The sequence below is a fragment of the Salvelinus namaycush genome, chromosome 1 (assembly GCF_016432855.1).
Source record: "Salvelinus namaycush isolate Seneca chromosome 1, SaNama_1.0, whole genome shotgun sequence".
In the NCBI taxonomy this organism is placed as follows: domain Eukaryota; kingdom Metazoa; phylum Chordata; class Actinopteri; order Salmoniformes; family Salmonidae; genus Salvelinus; species Salvelinus namaycush.
Window position 1 is genome coordinate 25,713,992 of NC_052307.1, and position 23,970 is coordinate 25,737,961.

Here is a 23,970-nt window from a genome sequence, read left to right on the forward strand (position 1 = left end):
CCAACTGTTGTCTTTAGTAGGCTGGCCTCTTCCTTTTGTCATGGTGTGCCGGTCCAGCAGATTGGCTAGCTAGTAGCTAGCACAGGGCAAAAGCAGTCATGAGCCATGACAAAATGTGTCAAAATAAGATACTACTATTAAGCCTACTTAGATTGCAGGAACAACTTTCCATGTTCTGTATTTCAATACATGGAAATTATCTCCACCCATCAATTTGTGAGCCAGGCTAATGAACCATCCAACCCAAAACAAAATTAAGCTTTTTTGTGCATTAACATTACTGTACATTTGATATCTTTATCAAGCCCATTATCTAGCCCAATGGAAGGCCATTGTCATCAGTAATGGTGGCTGAATATGGGCCTATACACAGCTACTGTACTGTATGTTCTGGTTTCAGCAGGAGCCAGATCTCTGAATCCATTGTGCATGAGTGACGTATGGTGCTGTCAACTCTGTTCAGTCTCCTCATCGTTCCAGTGTGGGTTTCTGGGTCGGGTACAATGGGTATCTCTGTGCTGGAGCTGGTTGTATCGTATAAGGGAGGGGAGTGATGGTTCTGGGGAGTTGTTTGGGAATGGCAGAGGCCCTCCCGTGTCCCAAGTGTCCCTCTGCCCCTCTCCACCTTCCTTGCCCATCTCCTAGAGCTCCCCAAGCGCCCCATCACACAACGGCAGGCCCTGTAAGGCTGGGGAAAGCAAACACCAGCCTCCCAGAGGCCCTGCCATCAGAGCCACTATTGTACAGGGCATTTTCTCAGGATATCCAACACTCCGGTAAATGGGCGATCCAGCACATCCCAGTTTCCTCACTTGGAGAGCCAAAACATGGGTGGAAAAGCCTTTTAGACGCTTTTCAGAGTGGCTGATCACCTGATACAACAGTACTCTGCACCTCTCAGGCGGGACAGAGGGCCTTGTGAGGGGAGCGGAGGCCCCGCTGCTCACAGGGCTGCAGTGTTCCTGCCAGCAAGTCGAGAGCAGCACAACACTACAGCACAGTGTGCCCATGCAGGCAGGGCAGTCCTCTTCCCAGCCGTATACCCTCCGAGCATACTGAAAGGGCTCCCCTCACTAATCCCACATCCTGGGTGGGAGGCTCGTCTCCTCTTTCAGACCAGAGAAGAGCCCCACCAAAATCCCTCCTCATCCACCGGTGTGGATCCTAGTTAACAGAAAGCTGTCAGGCATTGAGGAGAGGACAGAGAGAGCTCTACAAGACAGGCTCCAGCCAAGCCACAGTGGAGGTGAAGTGGGTGAAGTGGTGACTGAGGGCTCCCAAGGTACTGTCTGTAAACAGTAGGTCAGCCCTGTCAAACCACAGCAAGGAGAGGACACTAATACTGTTAACGTGTTAGATGTACAGGTCTGACAAACAACCAAAAACATGTATCAAGCATGTCATGTCTCTTCAGTTCAAAAACACAGTAGTGTGTGACTCCAAACATTTGGTTAAACAGCGGAGAGAAAAAAAACAAGTTGATACTGGAGTGAGACAGAAGGAATGTGATGGCTCCCAGAGGGGGTGAGAGAGGGGAAATGGATTCCAAACTTGAGATGAAGAATGAGGGAAAAGGGTGAGCTTATCCTGAAATTGTCCGAAAAAGTTGTGAGCAAAGATTCCAGACCCTTTGGCCCACCTGCCTTCATAAATACCACAAACATGTAAGGTCATCTCAGAGAGCCACGAATGACAGAGGAGCATGTAAGTCAGTGCATTCATTAAAGGCTGCAGATAAAGCTCTCAGACAACTAAATAGTCAACACTCCAGTCTGCCTGGGGCGCCTGTGATACACAGCTTCAGAAGTTCACAAAGAACATCTCATAACACAACAGAGTCCTTAGGAACGGTCTGCTCTGCATGGTGATCCAATCAGGAAACTGATTCATGTCTGTACAGACAGGCATCTCTGCACCCTCCCCGGCTCAGGACAACCTTTTGGAGTATGCCAACATGCACAGCTAATACTCTTAAATCACATAAGATAGAGTGACTGAATTTGACTGAAATTGAAGGAATACATTTGACTGAAATTGAAGGAAGGCATTTGACTGAAATTGAAGGAATGCAGCTTGCTACATATGCTGATTTATTTCCCAGTCAAAAACTCCTGTTCTAGAAATAGGACAGACATACCACAAAGGGGAGAGGATTGACCAGACCCCCAAAGGAGTGTTGACAGACAGCTTGATAGTGATGATAATTGTAACATCTGTCAGCTATGTGCTCTCAGAGAAATCATTAGAGTATACTGAACAGTACAAGTTACTTGGCTGGCGGCGATGGGACCAGACTCATCATTAAAATAACTCAAGAGAATATCCCATATCAGACCAGAAGTTTCAGAGTGGCCTCTGCTCAAGTCATCTGCCCCTTAGATGAAGAGCTGAGTTCAAGCTTCATTTTCCAGGCCAAAGAGGCCATATTTATCTAGCTCCACGTAATATTCACAGAACTTATAAAATGAATGGAATTCCATTCCCTGTCTCCCGGCCATTAAAGGTCTTGTCTGTTTTTCCTGCTCTGTCATCTCCCATGTTGTGTCTTCTGTAGGGCCAATGCTTGGGACTGTGGCCGTTAGACATAGCTGGAATATCTTATGATGAACTTTCCCACAACATTTGCTCTCCTTTGGCTCACTTTCCAGACGCCTCTTTAAGTTGCTGGAATAGTAAATAAGCAGAGTGAATTCATGAAGAAATCAGCTTATATCCCAACCCCATATTTTACTGCTAGTGAGACAAGTGAATATTGCACTAATGAGTCTAATATACTGTAGCAAACCACTAAAAGGTCAAGTCTATTGTTTTACTGAGAGCTAATCATTCTCTTCCTTACATTGATATTTGAACAAACCATTTCCAGATTGTATTCCAACGTAATGTCAGATCTTTAAAAAAGTGACCTTTCAGTTCCCCGGCAATGAAAATATCAAATGATGTCTGCATCCTGTCTTTCTCGCTGTGAAGCGTCTACATTGTAACGTACAATGGCCTTGGAAACTTCAATCATCAAGCTGTGCAGTTCTTTGGAGGTCTACGTTTACACTGATGGGTTACGTACGTTGAAATAACATAGGAGGTAAAGGGTCTGCTATGGGACCTTGTCACTGAGTATGAGACAGACCTACCTGTGACAGTGGTCTGGACAGTCTGTGACTAGATGTCTTCTCTTCTGTAGACCACGAACGCAGCTGGATGCTATGAAATGACAGAGAAAGATTACACTGATAATGGTGTTTGCCATCTCATCCAAAATAACCATAATGGTCTCAATCGATATACTTCACTTGACCAAAATGTAATAAAAAGTGCTTCAAAATGGATATCATAAACATGGTACAACACTTCTCATTACCCTTCATATTAATTTATAAAATGTGAGTGTTTAGTGTCATGGGATCATATTTACTAGGTCTCAAGATTACTAGAACAGGAACAGATAAGGATAGTCGAACAGCCCTAGAATTCTTTTACATTGAAATGTTAGTCATTTAGCAGACACTCTTACTCAGAGTGACTTACAGTTGATGTGTTCATTGGTGTGTTCACATATCAGTGAACAGTGATAGGAAGTACATTTTTCCCCAATAAAAGTGCGAGTGAGGGGGAAAAAAGTAAAGTGCGAGTGTTTGTTCACAAAGGCTTTTTACGTGTATTTTAGGGGGGGGGGGGGTGCTTTGGGATTATTTAAAATACTCTTTGAAGAGGTAGGGTTTCAGATGTTTTCAGAAAATGGGCAGGGACTCTGATATCCTAGCTTCAGGGGGAAACTGGTTCCACCTTTGGGGTGCCAGGACCGAGAAGAGCTTGGACTGGGCTGAGCGGGACAAAAGACCAGAGGTGGGGCAGTTCCTCTTGCTGCTCCATAGGCAAGTACTATGGTCTTGTAGTGGATGCAAGCTTCGACTGGAAGCCAGTGGAGTGTGCGGAAGATCGGGGTGACATGGGAGAACTTGGGAAGGTTGAACACCAGGCGGGCTGCAGCGTTCTGGATAAGTTGCAGGGGTTTGATGGCACAAGCGGCGAGCCCAGCGAACAGCTCGTTGCAGTAGTCCACGGGAGATGACAAGTGCCTAGATTAGGACCTGCATCGCTTCCTGTGTGAGGTAGGGTCGTACTCTACTGATGTTGTAGAGAATGAACTTGCAGGAGCAAGTCAATGCTTTGATTTTTGCAGAGAAGGACAGGGTGTTGTCCAGCGTCACACCAAGGTTCTTTGCACTCTAGGAGGGGGACACCGTGGAGGTGTCAACCATGATGGAGAGGTCTTGGTGCAGGCAGGCCTTCCCTGGGAGGAAGAGCAGCTCTGTCTTGTTGAGGTTGAGCATGAGGTGGTGGGCCGACATACAAGTTCAGATATCTGCCAGGCACACAGAGATGCGTGTTGCCACCTGGGTCAGAAGGGAGGAAGGAGAAAAGTAGTTGAGTGTCATCCGCATAGCAATGATAGGAGAGACCATGTGAGGATATGATGGTGCCGAGTGACTATGTAATAGAGAGAAGACGAGAGGGCCTAGAACCGAATCCTGGGGGACACCAGTAGTGAGAGTACTTGGTGCAGACACAGATCCTCTCCACATCACCTGGTAGGAGCGGGCCTGCCAGGAAGGATGCAATCCAAGAGTGTGCAGAGCCTGAGATGCCCAGCCCTGAGAGGGTGGAGAGGAGGATCTGATGGTTCACCATGTCAAAGGCAGCGGATAGATCTAGGAGGATGAGAACAGAGTAGGGTCACCTTTGGCATTGCGGAGAGGCTCCATGACACAGAAAAGAGCAGTCTTAGTTGAGTGACACATCTTGAAGACTGACTGATTAGGGTCAAGAAGATAAGTCTCGGAGAGATAGTGAGAGAGTTGGTCAGAGACAGCCCGCTCAAGTGTTTTGGAAAGAAGGGATACCGGTCTGTAGTTTTTGACATCAGTGGAGTCAAGTGTTGGTTTCTTGAGTGGGGGAGTGGCTCAGGCCATTTTGAAGTCAGAGGGAGGAATGGGAGAAGGTCTCCAGAGATGGTCTGGAGAAGGGGGGAGGGGATGGAGTCTAGCGGGAAGGTCGGGCGGCCGGACCTCACTAGTCGCAGGATTTCATTTGGAGAGAGGGGGAAGATGTCAAGGCGTTGGGTAGTTTGTCAGGCATTCAATTGACCCAGAGCAAAATAAGGTTTGAACTGTGACCTACAAAGTGACTCAGGAGAATAGCAGCTAGGCCTACAGACAGAGCAGAGCAGAGTGGTGAATGTTCCACAGCCTGGCCCTTTGTTGCTATGAATTAACAGGGGGGAATGTGATATGCTGTGCACATCCTTTGTTACTACCACACTATCCCATGGCTCCATTTTCTGCCAGTTACTCTTGTACCCATTCACTCTGGTCCTGTGTAGGACTCAAAGGAGCACTTACAATAAGTGGATGCTCTAGTAGTCTACCCTACCCCCATCTCCAACCCCAACTTATTTAAAAGCACCCGGAAAACTGTGGTAACCTACTATCACTGACTATCCATTCAGGTATTCACTCTTCTATTCTCAAGCAACACATGCATCTCCAGGTCCTTTAGAGGGAGGTCATATTGTGGTGCTGGTGGATGCTGTAGCGTACCTCTTGGTGCCGGTGGGTGTGAGCCTCTCTCTCTTCCCCTCAGGACTGGACGGGGCCTCTGGGGAGTAGAGTCCAGGTGACAGGGAGGCTGGGCTGGAGATGGAGTACTCTCTGTAGTTCTGGTTCTCATCTCGACTCACCAGCACCGCCTCCTACAACAGAACAGAGCATGACAGACAGTCTGCATGATCAAAACATTGAATGTATTTATCCACACAAAACTGTGACAAACTGCTAATCCATATTCCTAAAATAACTTGCCTTGCAACCATGTTTAAGAAATTGATTCACGATGTAAATAAAACATGTGTCTCCTTGCACTTTTAGTGGGTGTTCAGACGTTGTTGATAACTTCTCACGAGTCACAAACCCGGATCCGGGATCCCCCCATCAAAAAAGCTGACTAGCATAGCCTAGCCTAACGCGACAGGGATATCATATAATATAATTTTCATGAAATCACAAGTCCAAGACACCAAATGAAAGATAAACATCTTGTGAATCCAGCCATCATTTCCGATTTTTAAAATGTTTTACAGCGAAAACACAATACCTCCAGACTGTGTAAGGGCTATTTGACCAAGAAGGAGAGTTTTGGAGTGCTGCATCAGATGACCTGGCCTCCACAATCACCCAACCTCAACCCAATTGAGATGGTTTGGGAGTTGGACCGCAGAGTGAAGGAAAAGCAGCCAACAAGTGCTCAGCATATGTGGGAACTCCTTCAGGAAAAGCATTCCTGTTGAAGCTGGTTGAGACAATGCCAAGAGTGTGCAAAGCTATCAAGGCAAAGGGTGGTTACTTTGAAGAATCTCAAAAATAAAATAGATTTTGATTTGTTTAACACTTTTTTGGTTACTACATGATTCCATATCGGTCTTTTCATAGGTTGGATGTCTTCACTAATATTCTACAATGTAGAAATAGTAAAAATAAAGAAAGACCCTTGAATGAGTAGGTGTGTCCAAACTTTTGACTGGTACTGTATATGCTTCATAAAACTCTTAAAAAAGAGGGCAATACACATCAAGGTATAATGTACAGTCATGTTAGAGCTGCACATCCTGAGGTAAGGAAATACAGGTTTGTGGAAATCAGATATGTAATATCCCCATGTTAGAATGATGACAGTCAGTATTCTTTCCTAAGCCTTGGGCCCGGCATGAGCTTGTATTCTGCCAGTGTTACCACGGAGACCCAGCAGTAGTTCTGTCGCCCTATAAAACACAGGAACATCAGCTGATTTACAGCATCCTCTGGTTCCTCTCCCATGTTTCCACTGTCACAGGGCCACGGAGTTACCCTAGAGTTATGGAATATCTCTACAGTTACACTAGGATGTCTCATTCCAGCTCATCTAGACCTCTAATAAATCATTGATAAGCAGACACCATGCAATCTGTGGATATGAAGCAGACCCAACGTCTGTATGGCTCTCAGGCATCAGCCATGAAACAAAACATTAGGACAGGAATAATCATGTAGAGATATGATGCTGATGTAACAAGATACTAGAGGATACTGGGATAAAAACCATAGCAAAGAATGTCTCCAAAGGTCACTCAATGAAGGCCTAAGGACTTTTAATAGGCCTTACATCCATCATATGCCCATCAACAAAGTGCTGATTCACAAATTAAGTGTTTAAATTACATTATAGTGAAGCTTTTCAGCATGAAAGCTGTCCTAAAGGGAATTTACAGACCAAAGATGGAAGCTCCTGCTTAAAGAGATAGATAGAGAGCATGAGCGGCTGACCTGGAAGCGTCCAGTGAGCTGTTCTGTGGTGGTTCCGTTGGTCTGTTCAGGGCTGGGGGGCTCAGGCCTGTAGAAAGAGACACACTGGAGTTTAATGGACCACACACATGGACAAACGTATACCTAACATTTAATCAAGCAGGAGAATGGTCGCAACTTCCCAGGAGAGGGCAAGACTGGCCCAGTAGAGAAACACTGTCTTCAGTACCACATAATTCACCTATGTCACGCCCTAAACAAATACTCAAAACCATGATTGCTTAAAATTTGTTGTTAACAGCATGAGTAAGAAAGCTTGCAAACATTACTGCATTAAAGGATACAAGCCAAAACCCCACATTAGATCAAGCTGTACTTCAAAAGACATGGACCAAGGTCAACTACAGTAACTTACACCAGTGATTCTAATCAGGTCTCTTAGATGACTTGAACCATGCCAAAGTATTCCCTACAATGATAGCTTGGAAGCTCTGATAACGTCATTTTCTGTAATGTCTCATATTATTCATTAACATGTTGAGTAGAATGGTCTGATTTGATTTGGCTATAGCTATATCACTATACACAGTCAAAGAGTTGGAAAGATGAGGCTCTGCTAGGAGAATCATTTTAAAGAGCTTAAGAATCGTTTTGAAGGTTATTTTTTAATCAAAACGACATACCAGTGGTTGTACTGACAGTACTTTGGCGTAAGGGAACCAAAATGAGGTGTCTGATTCGAAGATTCTTTAGACTTTTGCTAGTGTGCACTTACACATCGGTGCTTTCTCACTCTCAGGTTTTCAGTCTCATTGTTAGATCTCGTGACATAATATGCACATACACTTTTCAATTCAGATATGTGAGTGCCGGAGGACATGTGTGTGTGGTGTGTATGTATGTGTGTGTATACAGTATATCAAGTCACTAGAGATAAGAGTGAGACTGAAAACCTGAGAGTGAGAAAGTACTGATGTGTAAGTGCACACTAGCAAAAGTCTAAAGAATCTTCGAATCAGACACCTCATATTTTTACCCTTATTTTGGTTCCCCTACGCCAAAGTACTGTCAGTACAACCACTGGTATCTCAAGAGAACCTTCAAAACAATTCTCAAGCTCTTTACCATGATTCTCCTAGCAGAGCCTCATCGTTCAAAGCTCTTTCACTGTGCTCACTTTAATAAAACTTATACCCAGTTCTGAGTGGAACATTTTGGACTGTATGACCCAATGTAAACAACTACAGTAGTATCCCCCCTCACTGTAGGGCTGCCTGCCTCTCCTCTCAGCTGAGCCTCAGTCCAGGGTAATGAGGCGCACAGGAAGGCCCTGGATGCCTGTGGTAAATCGCCCAGAAACACACCTCTAACAGCCCAGACCTTGGCCCTGCTGCACAGTATCTGAATACTCCACATGTGCTGCAGGGGCACATCCAACCAGGAGAACGGCTGGAAGAGGAAAACAGGCTCCTCACAGCAGTGAGAAGATGTGAAACTTAATGGATAAAACAGAACATAACGGATGGTTAATTGGGCTTCAAAATAAGTTCCCTGTAAGGAAATGACTGTGTTTTCACTTGGAATTCACAAATGAAAGTAACATTTCCGCTATGTGTATCCAGTTCAGCTCCTCTGGTTGAGAGAGATGAGGATAAAGTTAACTTATGTCCTTCAGACAATGAGAGGCATACAAGGTTAACTACTAGGCCTTATATAATGTGACCTGTAATCTAACCTTTGCCTTCTGTCACAGGCCTCATGTACAGCAGTAGATGGATGAGCACGGGCAGAGAGGAGTGGCTGTTGTCATAAACCATGGAGAGGTGAAGATGCTTGTCTCTCCTCTAGAGAGCTGTCTGATCTCTGCATGGAACAGGGGCGTAACATCTCCGATCAGCAAAGGAACAGCATGTTGATCTTTGTCATATATGGGACCTGGGAGTTTGCCTGCCAAGCATTGTTCAGACAGATAGGAATCTATGCAATCTATTCTGTCTGCCCTCAGATTAATGATGAAAACAAAACAGAGCAGATTAATAGAAGGGAACAGTGACAATACAGTGAACTATTAGGATAAACATACTACTGTCTTGTCTTATAGCTATCTTGAATTCCATTCACACACTGTTCATATTGACCAAGGCACGTCACTTCTCACTTGTACACTATGCACAGACCTGAGACTTTGAATGTGGTGCCAAAGATTAGAAACATGAAACACGACTGAATAGGGCTGCCTATATAGTAGCCTATATAAGTGCCATTGGGCAATATTCCGATGCCCATCTGCAGTTGCTCAGTAACATTACATTACAAGGACCAATAAGATCAGAGGGACATGACATCATGCCCACATGGTCAGTGAACAATGGATTCATTAAGAGGCAGCTGAGGACAATGGAGGATAAATGACAGTATGAATGACAAGATACTGCTGATGTTTTTCTTTTTAGTGTCACAGTAAAATCTCCACTCAGTTGCAGATATCAATCTGAAATCAAAAAGTACCTCAAAGAGTGCACAAGTCAGGTTATTGTACATATGGGTATTTGGTGCAGTTCCTCAGTTTAAGACAGGTTTAAGACAGGCACGCCTTAACCAACACTCCTATTCTAAGGGTGAGCTGATGCCAACCTCTGCCCATGGGCAAACCCAGCTGTAATCCAGCCGCTGTGATCTGCAGGGCTGTAAACCCATTTACCAGGTTCCTCTCTTACACTATACTTCAGATCATCAGACATTACACTGCATAATATGTGTGTAGTTTTCATGATTCTTCATGGGAGTTAATTTACTGTTAAGAACAACACATTGCATAATGCTGCAGATGGACCAACAAGGGGGGAAATACTGTAGTTGATTGGAGGTGGCTAGAGGGGTGCTGGACTAGGATTGATAAGAGAGACATGGTACTGCCTGCCATCTAAAGACAGTAGGGCCTTGATAGTGGAAACCACCCTTCACTACCTTGCCTATCCTGTTTGCCTCTGCCAGTAGAACAGTGGGTCTAGGGGCAGATGGAGCAGAGTGGCTGGTGGAGCTACAGAGTGCCATTGTCCTGGGAAGCCAGGGAGTCACAGAGTTGTTTCTGGCTCGGAAGGAGACATGAGGTCAGCAGGGAAAAATCCACTCACATGGACCTGGGGCATGCAAAGAGGAAGCGTGCGTGTGTGTGTGTATGAAGAAATGAGTGTGAGAATTCACTAAGAGAGAGGCAGAGACAGAAAGACAGAGACAGAGCAAGGACTCGCCAACCAATAGCCTCACTTCACAGGAAAGGGTCCAATGTGGAGCCAATTCTCTGCCACCCTAAAAAGTTCTCAGCTAACTTTTAAACAATGTTTATTAACATGGGAAATGGAACAAACAGTTCATCTTGGCAAGATAATTCTGACACATTCTGGTACTCCCCCAGAATGAAGCCACAGGCCCTTTGTAGGGCGAGAGAGATGGGACATCTTAAGACGTTAATAACAAACACTATAATCGTGGAAAGTGGGAGGGAGGATGTGGCAACTGTGGAACTGGTACAAATACAAGCAATCAGCAGATGTAAGAGCACAGATGTGGTCTGTATGCCACGGTGTGGTGACCCCATCTCAGTGGCGACCCGTCATTCAGGGCAGGTGAGGCAGAGCCCCAAATGTTTAGCTAAAAAAAAGGCCTGTTTTGCATTTTATTTTGACATTAATTCTTGTTACATATCAGTTTGCAAACAATGTAAAAAATATCCTTGAGTAAATAAAGCCGCATACTCTCTTGAGTAAGGCAGCTACAAAATGCAGGTGTTTCAGCCTAGCTTGTGCTTTTTGTGGTGGAGGGGCAGCCAGCGAAAGCCGAGCGTAGGCGTTGGTAATCTTCTCTAGTTGCGCCATGATTTGCTCAGTGTTCGGTCACTCATGTGGACACTACATCACCGCAGATTCTACAGGGAGAGCTTGGCAGTTCTAGGTCCCTTGGGTGCGGCCATAGATTTACATTAGAAGTGTCCGTCCAAGAAGGCTCTAGGTCATTGGCCACCCACAGATAAAATTACGTTATAAGGGAAAGGAAAATGGGGATACCTAGTCAGTTGTACAACTGGGACCTGTCTCAATCAATGAGTGAGAAGACTTGAAATAGACATGACAGAGCACATATTGTTGGATAACTTCATGAATGCATTAAACTGAAATGTGTCTTCCGCATTTAACACAACCCCTCTGAATCAGAGAGGTGCGTGGGCTGCCTTAATCAACATCCAAGTATCTACCGTAGCTTTGATTGGACTGATCATGTCAACATCATACTTTCTAAATCTTAGCTAGCAAGCTAGCTAGCTAGACAAGCAGTCATCATCATGAATCATGTCAGCAATCTACTGACAATCCTTTCCAACAAGTCGGAAATCACAAGTTCAACAATGAGTGGTTTGGAAGGAATCAATGGCTAACTGCAAGAATTGCAAAGCAATCACTGTTTTTTCTTCCCCTGCCTGCTATTCGGTGGATAGTGCATTCAAGACAGCTGGGAACAGAAGAAAACATTTCCAACTGGGAAAATATGTTTTGAATAGTCATCCAACTAGTGAATTCAAGTCGGGAACTCTGGCCTCTTTCTAGAGCTACGACTTTCCAACCTGAAGATCACTGACGTCATGATTCGACCTCGTACTTTTCCCCCCAGAGTTCCCAGTTGTCTTGAAAGCACCCTAAATCCAGAGAATATGTCACGGATCCCTCCGGAACTTTCATTACGCACACCTGTCCCATATTCCCACTGATTAGTACTTGTATAAGTGTGTCCTTTGGTTTCCATTGGGCTGTTGATTATTGTTACAATGTCTGTTGTTGCGTGTGAGCACCTGTGCTGTGTGTTTTGGCTTTCATGCCATTGTGGATTGCGCAGATGATTACGGGTCTCGTCCCGTCTGTTAAATCATTGTGCGCGTGTTATTTATTCGAGGAACTCCCCACTCTTTTGTTTGGGTTTTAACCCTGTGTTTTTGTATAGTGTTTGTTTGGTCTTCGCCCCGTGCCTTTAGACGGCAAGCCGTAATTTGGGTGAAATAGAAAACCCTATTACGCATTCCTGCGTCTGTCTCCCGAATCTCTTCATACCAACGTGACAGAATGCCACACTTTGATGACAAAGTTTACCCACAAGAAGGACCAACGCGCCACTTTCCTGTTCAAGTGAGCACAGCACAACAATGGTCTTTCTGCTGCTACATAAATGATGTAATATACCAGGATATGTATACTGTAGCCAAGAAAGTAATACTAAGTATGTTGTGTAGTAACCTGTTAGTAGCCCATGTCTCACCCTAAGAATTTGGTCCCTCTCCCCTTAGAACATAGCCTACTGTTCATACTTGGTGGTGCACATGTAGCCTATAGCTTGTTTTAGAGAAATGTCATCATCGGATAAGAGCTTTCATTGCCTGTTTATATGCCCCTGTTATTATCCTATTGTTCTGACTTGGTGTACAGGGAGAATAGTGTAAGAACAGCCCATGTTCTGAATTCTGTTGCTGTACATTTCAAAAGTGCTGAACAAATCGACATAGGCCTATCGACTACGTCTGTCACGTTCCTGACCTATTTCTGTTAGTTTGTTGTATGTGTTAGTTGGTCAGGACGTGAGTTTGGGTGGGCATTCTATGTTTTCTGTTTCTATGTTGGTTTAAGGGTTGCCTGGTATGGCTCTCAATTAGAGGCAGGTGTTTGGCGTTTCCTCTAATTGAGAGTCATATTTAGGTAGGTTGTTTCACAGTGTTCGTTGTGGGTGGATGTCTCCTGTGTCAGTGTCTGTATGTTACGCCACACGGGACTGTTCTCGGTATGTTTGTTCGTTCGGTTTTTGTGTAGTCAGTTTTTCCTGTTATTGCGTTCTTCGTGTTTCATGTAAGTTCGTCGTCCAGGTCTGTCTACATTCGTTTTGTTATTTTGTTAGTTAATTCAAGTATAGTTCGTTTTTTGTCTTCGTTGTTTTGTCGTGTCTTAATAAATCATGTCATTTCACAACGCTGCGCCTTGGTTCAATCCATGCTCCTCCTCTTCGGAAGAAGAGGAGGAGGAACACCGTTACAACGTCCCACTTAGCTCACTCATTGATGTCTTAAACAAAATTACGGCTTGCCTCTCATCCGCTATCATTCCCTTATGCCATAGTATGTACATCTCCATTGTTATATTGATCTATATAATGAGCATCTTATTAATAATTTTAGGCAATGTTGGAATGATGCATTCCATTATTTTGTTTACTTTGTGCATTATAATTAGCTCATATGCTTTTCTCCACAAGGAGGGGATTCTATATAATGTTTTTGGTCTGTAACCATGTTTGCCAGTGACAGTCTCTTCCCATTCAAATATATTTTTTCTACAAAAGGTTCAGTAATAGACCCCTGCAATTCCAGTTGATATTGCAAGGGTTGTTTGGTTTGGGCAATGTGCTGTCTGTGCGTTGAATACTTAAAATGGTAGACTAACCGCATCTCTCTCTGTATGGTGACTTAAAGAAGAGTAAAGTGTGTGTCCATTTAGAAAGTGCTGAACGAATAGGCCTACCTCGTCGCAGCTCATTTGCTTGCACTTGCTTATAAACTCAGCAAAAAAAGAAAACGTCCCTTCTTCAGGACCCTGTCTTTCAAAGATTATTTGTAAAAATCCAAATAACTTCACAGATCTTCATTGTAAAGGGTTTAAACACAGTTTCCCATGCATGTTCAATGAACCATAAACAATTAATGAACATGAACCTGTGGAACGGTCGTTAAGACACTAACAGCTTACAGACAGTAGGCAAATAAGATCACATTTATGAAAACTTAGGACACTAAAGAGGCCTTTCTACTGACTCTGAAAAACACCAAAAGAAAGATGCCCAGGGTCCCTGCTCATCTGCGTGAAGTGCCTTAGGCATGCTGCAAGGAGGCATGAGGACTGCAGATGTGGCCAGAGCAATAAATTGCAATGTCCATACTGTGAGACGCCTAAGACAGTGCTACAGGGAGACAGGACGGACAGCTGATCATCCTCGCAGTGGCAGACCACTTGTAACAACACCTGCACAGGATCGGTACATCCGAACATCACACCTGCGGGACAGGTACAGGATGGCAACAACAACTGCCTGAGTTACTCCAGGAACGCACAATCCCTCCATCAGTGCTCAGACTGTCAGCAATAGGCTGAGAGAGGCTGGACTGAGGACTTATAATTCTATTGTAAGGCAGGTCCTCACCAGACATCACTGGCAACAACGTCGCCTATGGGCACAAACCCACCGTCGCTGGACCAGACAGGACTGGCAAAAAGTGCTCTTCACTGATGAGTCACGGTTTTGTCTCACCAGGGGTGATGGTCGGATTCACGTTTACGTTTGAAGAAATTAGTGTTACATCGAGGCCTGTACTCGGGACCGATTTGAAGGTGGAGGGTCCGTCATGGTCTGGGGCGGTGTGTCACAGCATCATCGGACTGAGCTTGTTGTCATTGCAGGCAATCTCAACGCTGTGCTTTACAGGGAAGACATCCTCCTCCCTTCCTGCAGGCTCATCCTGACATGACCCTCCAGCATGACAATGCCACCAGCCATACTGCTCGTTTTGTGCGTGATTTCCTGCAAGACAGGAATGTCAGTGTTCTGCCATGGCCAGCGAAGAGCCCGGATCTCAATCCCTTTGAGCACATCTGGGACCTGTTGGATCGGAGGGTGAGGGCTAGGGCCATTCCCCCCAGAAATGTCCGGGAACTTGCAGGTGCCTTGGTGGAAGAGTGGGGTAACATCTCACAGCAAGAACTGGCAAATCTGGTGCAGTTCATGAGGAGGAGATGCACTGCAGTACTTAATGCAGCTGGTGGCCACACCAGATACGGACTGTTACTTTTGATTTTGTCCCCCCCTTGTTCAGGGACACATTATTCAATTTCTGTGAGTCACATGTCTGTGGAACTTGTTCAGTTTGTGTCTCAGTTGTTGAATCTTGTTATGTTCATACAAGTATTTACTCATGTTAAGTTTGCAGAAAATAAACGCAGTTGATAGAGAGGACGTTTCTTTTTTTGCTGAGTTTAGATACAGTACATTAGGATCGAAACTAGAAGCACAAGCATTTCGCTACACTCGCAATAACATCTGCTAACCATGTGTATGTGACCAATACAATTTGATTTGAACTGTGCACTGTAGTGAACCCTACCTCTCCACCAGCAGCTGCAGCTGAGTTTTGGAGTTTTTGATCTTGTTCTGGGCCTCCACATTGAGCATGTCCACTGTGTTCTCTCCATTGATCTCCAGGATGACATCACCAGGCTGCAGGGCGGCCAACTCGGCCTTGCTGCCCCCATTGACCTGTGGGCCAGAGGTAAGAGATGCAGTCAGACTCTCTCTACGGCCTGTGGACTTGGTGCAGACATGATGCTATCAGCAGCGTAAATAACCAGCAAGCCTGAACGAAATGCTGCATATCGAGTGTTGGAATTTTTGTCAAGGGCTGACAGATACAATGATGAACAATCATTATGACAAAACAGTGAAGACGTGATTGTAATAACATGAGACTGTGGCTGTGATGAAGAGATGGGTTGTTTTCCTCAGTTTGCCTGCCAGGTGTCAATCAGTTCTTACAGGGCACTAGCTGGTGATTACATTACATTTTGGTTGCAATAAACATTAACAGACACCACAGCTCTTCACGCACATGGCACACCTCAACAGTGTGAGGATTCATGACACCTTGAGGGAAAAGTCATCAGTGAGACTGTGTGGTTGACTACTCTGGCCTGACCTTTGCCTCCAACCTCACCACATGCCAATAGTCTACTGCCTGCATTAGGGGGAATTCCAGCCTAATGGAACAAAAACACACCAGCAACACTCACTCAGTCTCTCTCAGGCACACACAAACACTCAACCATACAAACACAAAAGCCCAAATTAGCAGTTGAAATCAGGATAATTGAGCACTTGTGAAGGGTAGGAAAGGGTAGGAAGCAAAGGGTAGGAAGCATGAGTTTCTACTCATCAATGTAACAACATAATTCAACGTCTCAGACACGAGATGTACTGTATGTGGCAGGGTCTACAGACAATCACAGACTACAAAAGGAAAACTAGCCACATCGCGGACACCGACGTCATGCTTCCTGACAAGCTAAACACCTTCGCCCGCTTTGAGGATAACACAGTGCCACCAACGCGGCCCGCTACCAAGGACTGTGAGCTCTCCTTCTCCATGGCCAACGTGAATAAGACATTTAAGCGTGTATACCCTCGCAGGGCTGCCAGCCCAGACGGCATTCCCTATCTGCGTCCTCAGAGCATGCGCAGACCAGCTGGCTGGTATGTTTACGGACATATTAAATCTCTCCCTATCCCAGTCTGCTGTCCCCACATGCTTCAAGATCGCCACCATTGTTCCTGTACCCAAGAAAGCAAAGGTAACTGAACTGAATTACTATCGCCCCATAGCACTCACTTCTATCATCATGAAGTGCTTTGAGAGACTAGTCAACGATCATATCACCTCTAACGTACCTGTCACCCTAGACCCACTTCAATTTGCCTACCGCCCCAATAGATCCACAGACGATGCAATCGCCATCGCACTGCACACTGCCCCATCCCATCTGGACAAGAGGAATACCTATGTGCGAATGCTGTTCATTGACTATAGCTCAGCCTTCGACACCATAGTACCCTCCAAGCTCATCATTAAGCTCGAGGCCCTGGGTCTGAACCCCGCACTGTGCAACTGGGTCCTGGACTTCCTGACTGGCCACCCAGTGGTGAAGGTGGTGAAGGTAGGAGACAACACCTCCACTTTGCTGATCAGCAACACTGGGGCCCCACAAGGGTGAGTGCTCAGCACCCTCCTGCACTCCTGCACCCTCCTGCACCCATGACTGCGTGGCCACGCACGCCTCCAACTCAATCAAGTTTGCAGATGACACAACAGTAGTAGGCTTGATTACCAACAATGACGAGACATCCTACAGAGAGGAGTTAAGGATGGTGCCAGGAAAATAACCTCTCACTCAACATCAACAAAACAAAGGGGCTGATCGTGGACTTCAGGAAACAGTAGAGGGAGCACCCGCTATCCATATCAACGGTACCGCAGTGGAAAAGGTGTAAAGCTTCAAGTTCCTTGGCGTACACATCACTGATAAACTGAAATGGTCCACCCACACAGAAAGTGTGGTGAAGGCGCAACAGCGCCTCTTCAACCTCAGGAGGCTGAAGAAATTTGGCTTGGCACCTAAAACCCTCACAAACTTTTACAGATACACAATTGAGAGCATCCTGTCAGGCTGTATCACCACCTGGTATGGCAACTGCACTGCCCGCAACCGCAGGGCTCTCTAGAGGGTGGTGCGGTCTGCCCAACACATCACTGGGGGCAAACTACCTGCTCTCCAGGACACCTACAGCACCCAATGTCACAGGAAGGCCAAAAAGATCATCAAGGACAACAACCACCCAAGCCACTGCCTGTTCACCCCACTATCATCCAGAAGGCGAGGTCAGTACAGGTGCATCAAAACTGTGAACGAGAGACTGAAAAACAGCTTCTATCTCAAGGCCATCAGACTGTTAAATATCCATCACTAGCACATTAGAGGCTGCTGCCTATATACATATACTTGAACTCACTGGCCACTTTAATAAATGAAACACTAGTTACTTTAATAATGTTGACATATTTTGCATTACTCATCTCAAATGTATATACTGTATTATATTCTACTGTATCTTAGTCTATGCCGCTCATTGCTCATCCATATATTTATATATTCTTAATCCATTCCTTTACTTAGATTTGTGTGTATTGGGTATATGTTGTGAAATTGATAGATATTACTGCACTGTCGGAGCTGAAAAAACAAGCATTTCACTACACCCACAATAACATCTACTAAACACGTGTATGAGACCAATAACATTATATTTGACACAGTGTGGTCAAAGACTTAGCAACTTAGTTGTAGTCACGATCTGGTTACCTATAACTACAAACAGTTATGTTTTAGCATTTTTGCATATTTATTCACTTATTTTCTGGATATTGAAACTACCCACAATGCACTATTTCTCAACGTCATATGGAGAACCGGTGCTACCTAGCTAGTTCCAGCTGGCTAATGTTAGGTACTAGCCATGCTAGCATGTAAATGCATTTCAAACCAAGTGTTTGCACTGGTGAACTACTATGTACATCCACGATAAAGAAACCATATAAATTTATGTGAAAAACGGCAACTCTTTTTCTCCTGTGCGTTTGGTAGTGGTAATCGAATGAGCGAGTCAGTGTTGTAGTCATTTTCCGTCATTTGTAGATAGTGCAGTAATACCCACAAGGACAGGGTCATGACTAATTTCGGGCCCAATCCTTTGTGGCCCAAAAACGAGAAGCAAGCTTTGAAGTTGGAATGGTTTGTCCAGTTGAAGCAAGCAGATTGGAGAATGGGAACCATGTGCATGTCTACTGTATGCGATGCTCATTTCTCCCTGGAGGACTTCGATAGCTTAGTTTAAGGGAAAGGGGGATACCTAGTCAGTTGTACAATTGATTGCCTTCAACTGAAATGTCTTCCACATTTATGATGCGTCTTCCTCTGAATCAGAGAGGTGCGGGGGACTGCCTTAATCAACATCCATGTCTTCGGCGCCCGGGGAACAGTGGTTAAACTGCCTTGCTCAGGGGCAGAACAACAGATTTCTACCTTGTCAGCTCAGGGATTCAATCCAGCAACCTTTCGGTTACTGGCCCAACGCTCTAACCACTAGGCCAGTGGAAGGCAGGATTCGAAATGAGACTCAAACCAGATGCTGTGCGAAGCGTGAACGCAAAACCTGCAACCTCTATTTTCTACCGACCTACCGGTAGATCGTAAGTGTCAGCAGTGATGGACATAAACCGGGTAAATTCAATGTGGATGTACCTCACTATATCGCTATTGGATTAGCTAGCTGACTCTCCCTCTGAAGGCCTCTCCTTGTCTCTTCTTTGACTTTGGTAGCTAACTCAGCCGTCAATCGGTAAGTTTCCACTCTCTCTACTTTATGTCGTTGGCTTTTTTGTTGTGGTGTGTGTTCTGTGGCTTTCTGCCTATGCTAGACTAGTTGTTCTCTGGCTTATTACTTAGCTATGCAGACCGTGGTGGTTGGCGAGTTAGTTATTTTATCCTGCTAGCTAGCCTAGCCAACTAACTTTAGCTGGCTGGCTAAGATAATTGCATATACCGGTAATATTATTTGGTTAGATGGCGTTATGTATTTCCAAAACTTTGGTTTAATTTAATGTAGCTGTAAGCTAGGTGTTGATGGCACTGCGTGAGTCAGCCAGTTGCTAACATAGCATTAGCAGGCCAGTAGGGCTAACATTAGCAGACTAGTTGGCTAGCAACCTTGCAAGCTGACTTGTAACAATACATTCAAAGTATTTGCTTGTAAGTTGGCTGAACATTTTATTGAAACTGATCAGTTTTATGCACTAACTCAAAAATAGAATAGTGTGGTATAACTTTGCATTGGGACTTTTGATATGTATTCTAATGCAAAACCAAATATTACATGTGGTTATGTTTATGCTACCTACCCTTTAAGAGCAGAATCAACAAGGCTGGCCCAAAATTAAAAACAGAAAGAGGAAAATTAAAAAGACACACAATCAGTGAAGATGAAGAGGTCTCCTTCATACATCTCCAACAGAAACATGGCAGATTGCGGAGAGAATGCCAGGCAACAAGGTGTTTGTCCCTTTTGCGAAGCAAGATGGCAGAGGTGTCATGTCTGTGGGTCTACTCAAGTGGCAATTAAGCGTTGCTCTGGCAACCCACAATGATGCGTGCCTTTTCTGATCAGGGCACGCCTCACTTCACATACACTAAGGGTGCAGATTTTTACAGGAGGCTATGCCCTGCAGAAACAGGGGGAAGCTCTCTTTTCAGGCCAACAGAACGGGAAAAGCGGGGGCATCCATGTTGTTTCAGTGCCAAGATGCAACCACTTCAGACAGTCCAAAGCCATAGCTGCTTAACCAGAGAGGGGGAGGGAGGAGGGAAACATGCTGCTTCTCCAAGTGGGTTTTACAACCACTTTCACTGATGAGGTCTCCCGCACAGAATGGACCCCTGTTTCTTCTATGAGACTGTTTGATATTTGAGACACAGTTCCCAGTGTTCCCTGCATGCTGGTGTTGTTGGCTACATGGTAGAGGGAGTGAATGAGAAGGAATGCCCATCATCACAAGAAAACAGCTATTTTTGTCTGTGGCTGTGGCGGGAGCAGTCTCCCTGGGTTTCAGAGTGGCTGTGGCGGGGGCAGTCTCCCTGGGTTTCAGAGTGGCTGTGGCAGGGAGCAGTCTGCCCTGGATATCCTGAGTCTGTTTACGGAGTAGAACTCTGCTAATGTCTTGCCTTCTACAGCTCGATCTTCCTGTTGTATCCTCACAAGCTTAGAAAATCAAGAATTGTAAAACAACATGTGCACAAACACATGTGCACACACACACTGGTTCGACACTCACGGCACACCACTCAACCCTAACTGTAATAACTGGTTTCCTCCTGATGTAGCTTTTACTCCAATCTGACTGGATACAGTTGTTAAGGAAACAGGTAGAAGGCAGCCAATTGAGAAACAATGAGAGGAGCAGAGAAGTACAGCAGAGACTGAGGAAGTTGAGTAGGCATTGCATGTTTTCCTTTACAGAGGATATGGTGTGACTGAGCAGTAAGGTCATTAGCAATTACCTTGGAAACTGTTATCGCCTTCTTGAAGTCTCTTCCTCCGTATATTCTAAAGCCCCATGGAGTCGGACCAATCAGGTTTACTGTCAGCGCCATCACGTGACCAGAGGTCGCCACCCACTGCCTGCTCAAACCCTGTAAAGAGAGAGAGAGCGAGAGAGATTCTGTAATCAGTCATGCTTTTTTTGCTGCAGTGACTATATAAGGTAAATACGTTAGAACTGCGGTCACCTGCAACGTCTGCCTTTTATCTCCTTCTACTTGATTAGATCCTCTTGATATAAAAGAAATGGGAGGAATCTGAAAACCAACGACACATGACTAGAATTGTTTTAAATATTTAACCTTTAGTTAACTAGGCAAGTCAGTTAAGAACAAATTCTTATTTACAATGACGGCCAAGAAACAGTGGGTTAACTGCCTTGTTCAGAGGCAGAACGACAGATGTTTACCTTGTCAGCTTAGGGATTTGATCTAGCAACCTTTCGGTTATTGGCCAAATGCTCTAACCACTAGGCTACCTGCCGCAACATTGAAGTTCTTGCAAACCCTCAGTTTTAATTAAGTCCAAATGAGAAAAAGAACCCCCACCCAAAAAAGTTGTATTATACCACAGTAAAATAACATTCAAACATTTCTGTTGAGTAGATCCACATACACCACATGACCAAAGGTATGTGGACACCTTCTAGTCAAACATCTCATTCCAAAAATCATGGGCATTAATATGGAGTTGGTCCCCCTTTGCTGCTATAACATCCTCCACTCTTCTGGGAAGGCTTTCCATTAGATGTTGGAACATTGCTGCGGGGACTTGCTTCCATTCAGCCACAAGAGCATCAGTGAAGTCGGACACTGATGTTGGGCGATGAGGCCTGGCTCGCAGTCGGCGTTCCAATTCATCTCAAAGGTGTTCAATGGAGTTGAAGTCAGGGCTCTGTGCAGGCCAGTCAAGTTCTTCCACACCGATCTCAACAAACCATTTCTATATGGACCTTGCTTTGTGCACGGGGCATTGTCATGCTGAAACAGGAAAGTTACTTCTCCAAACTGTTGCCACAAAGTTGGAAGCACAGAATTGTCTAGAATGTCATTGTATGCTGTAGCGTTAAGATTTCCATTCACTGGAACTAAGGGGCCTAGACCAAACCATGAAAAACAGCCCCAGAACATTATTCCTCTTTACAGTTGGCACTATGCTTTGTGGCAGGTAGCGTTCTTCTGGCATCCGCCAAACCCAGATTGTCGGACTGCCAGATGGTGAAGTGTGATTCATCAATCCAGAGAACATGTTTCCACTGCTCCTGAGTCCAATGATGGCGAGCTTTGCGCCACTCCAGCCGACGCTTGGCATTGCACATGGTGATCTTAGGCTTGCTCGGCCATGGAAACCCATTTCATGAAGCTCCCGACGAACAGTTATTGTGCTGACGTTGCTTCCAGAGACAGTTTGGAACTCGGTAGTGAGTGTTGCAACTGAGGACAGACGATGTTTAAGCGCTACGCACTTCAGCACTTGGCGGTCTTGTTCTGTGAGCTTGTGTGGCCTACCACTTCGTGGCTGAGCCGTTGTTGCTCCTTGACGTTTCACTTCACAATAACAGCACTTACAGTTGACCGGGGCAGCTCTAGCAGGGCAGAAATTTGATGAACTGACTTGTTGGTGCCACGTTGAAAGTCAACGAGCTCTTCACTAAAGCCATTCTACTGCCAATGTTTGTCTATGGAGATTACATTGTAGTGTGCTCAATTTTATACACCCGTCAGCAACGGGTGTGGCTGAAATAGCCAAATATACTAATTTGAAGTGGTGTCCACATACTTTTGTATATATAGTGTAACTCTAATTTTTAACCATGGACTTTCTTCCCTCGTAGTTTAATTGGGATCATAGCACAGGATGCTGCTAGGATGTGTCTGTTTCACAGTAAAGTCTATGCGTCAGCTGGGTACAGTATACAGTTGGACCCCATAACTCTGCCCTTCTCATGCATAGTGTGGACTGTAGTGTTTTTCATTTGCACATGTGCTTGTGTTGAGACACTGACAGCTCTCCTGCTCTTCGGTAATTCATGCTGTGGTGAGGAGACGAGGAGGAGGAGGTGGAAACTCCGGCCCAACCGGCAGACACACAGACACCACCACAGCGCAGCATAGTTTCTCTTTCTCGCTCTCACACACACACTGCTGCTGCTTTAGTAGAGAGGCACCTCAACTACACAGCAATGCTCTTATTAATACCTAGTTAAGTGCTTCCACGACCATACAACTAATCACAACACACCATAAAATAAGAGGAAGCACTGTGGCAGAAAATGGAGAAACAGAAAGGGAAATAGTGTCATTATTAAGAATATTTAGTGTAGGCTCAATTAATTCAACTTCACAAATCTGACAGCAGCCTTATTGCAGAACATCAAAGTAAATATAGAAACGAAAGCATGCTCAGTCTCGCAAATATGTATTGAGAAATGAAGACGTTATCTGGTTTGAGTCTCTGTTGAAATCTGTGAACTTCTGACAAAACATGTTTGACCAAGAAGAAAATGCTGACAGATCCTACAACAAAAAGCTGATGTTTCCCAATTCTGTCTTCACAAGCCCCTGTTATGTAACTATGCAGCATTACTGTGTATGTAGGTCAGAGTTTGAGACAAAACATACTTGGTCAGATCAATAACTGAACCTTGGTGCACCACATGGCCGCAGGCTTAATCTTATCGTCATAGGCAAAGAATCTGGAATAAGAACTGATCATTGGTGGAGAATGCACTGTGACTGGACATGCTCTCACTGGTCTTAAATCTTCCTGTAAATATGATCCGTCTAGTTCCATATACCATAGTGTTAGAATTGAAGGGATCATCTATCGTTAGGCCCCAAGGCTGGTTCCA

At 44.9% G+C, this 23,970-nt stretch overlaps 1 protein-coding gene across 1 annotated transcript in view; it reads right to left on the reverse strand.

Moving 5' to 3' along the window:
• Positions 1-23,970, reverse strand: part of LOC120019954 (PDZ and LIM domain protein 2-like) — a 55,623-nt gene that overhangs the window by 16,102 nt on the left and 15,551 nt on the right. The window contains exons 2-6 of the mRNA XM_038963400.1: positions 21,080-21,211; positions 15,523-15,674; positions 7,356-7,422; positions 5,598-5,749; positions 3,132-3,201 (exon numbers count right to left, since the gene is read on the reverse strand). Coding sequence (XP_038819328.1) covers positions 3,132-3,201; positions 5,598-5,749; positions 7,356-7,422; positions 15,523-15,674; positions 21,080-21,172 — 534 coding nt within the window. The 5' untranslated portion in view covers positions 21,173-21,211. The remainder of the gene's footprint in view (positions 1-3,131; positions 3,202-5,597; positions 5,750-7,355; positions 7,423-15,522; positions 15,675-21,079; positions 21,212-23,970) is intronic.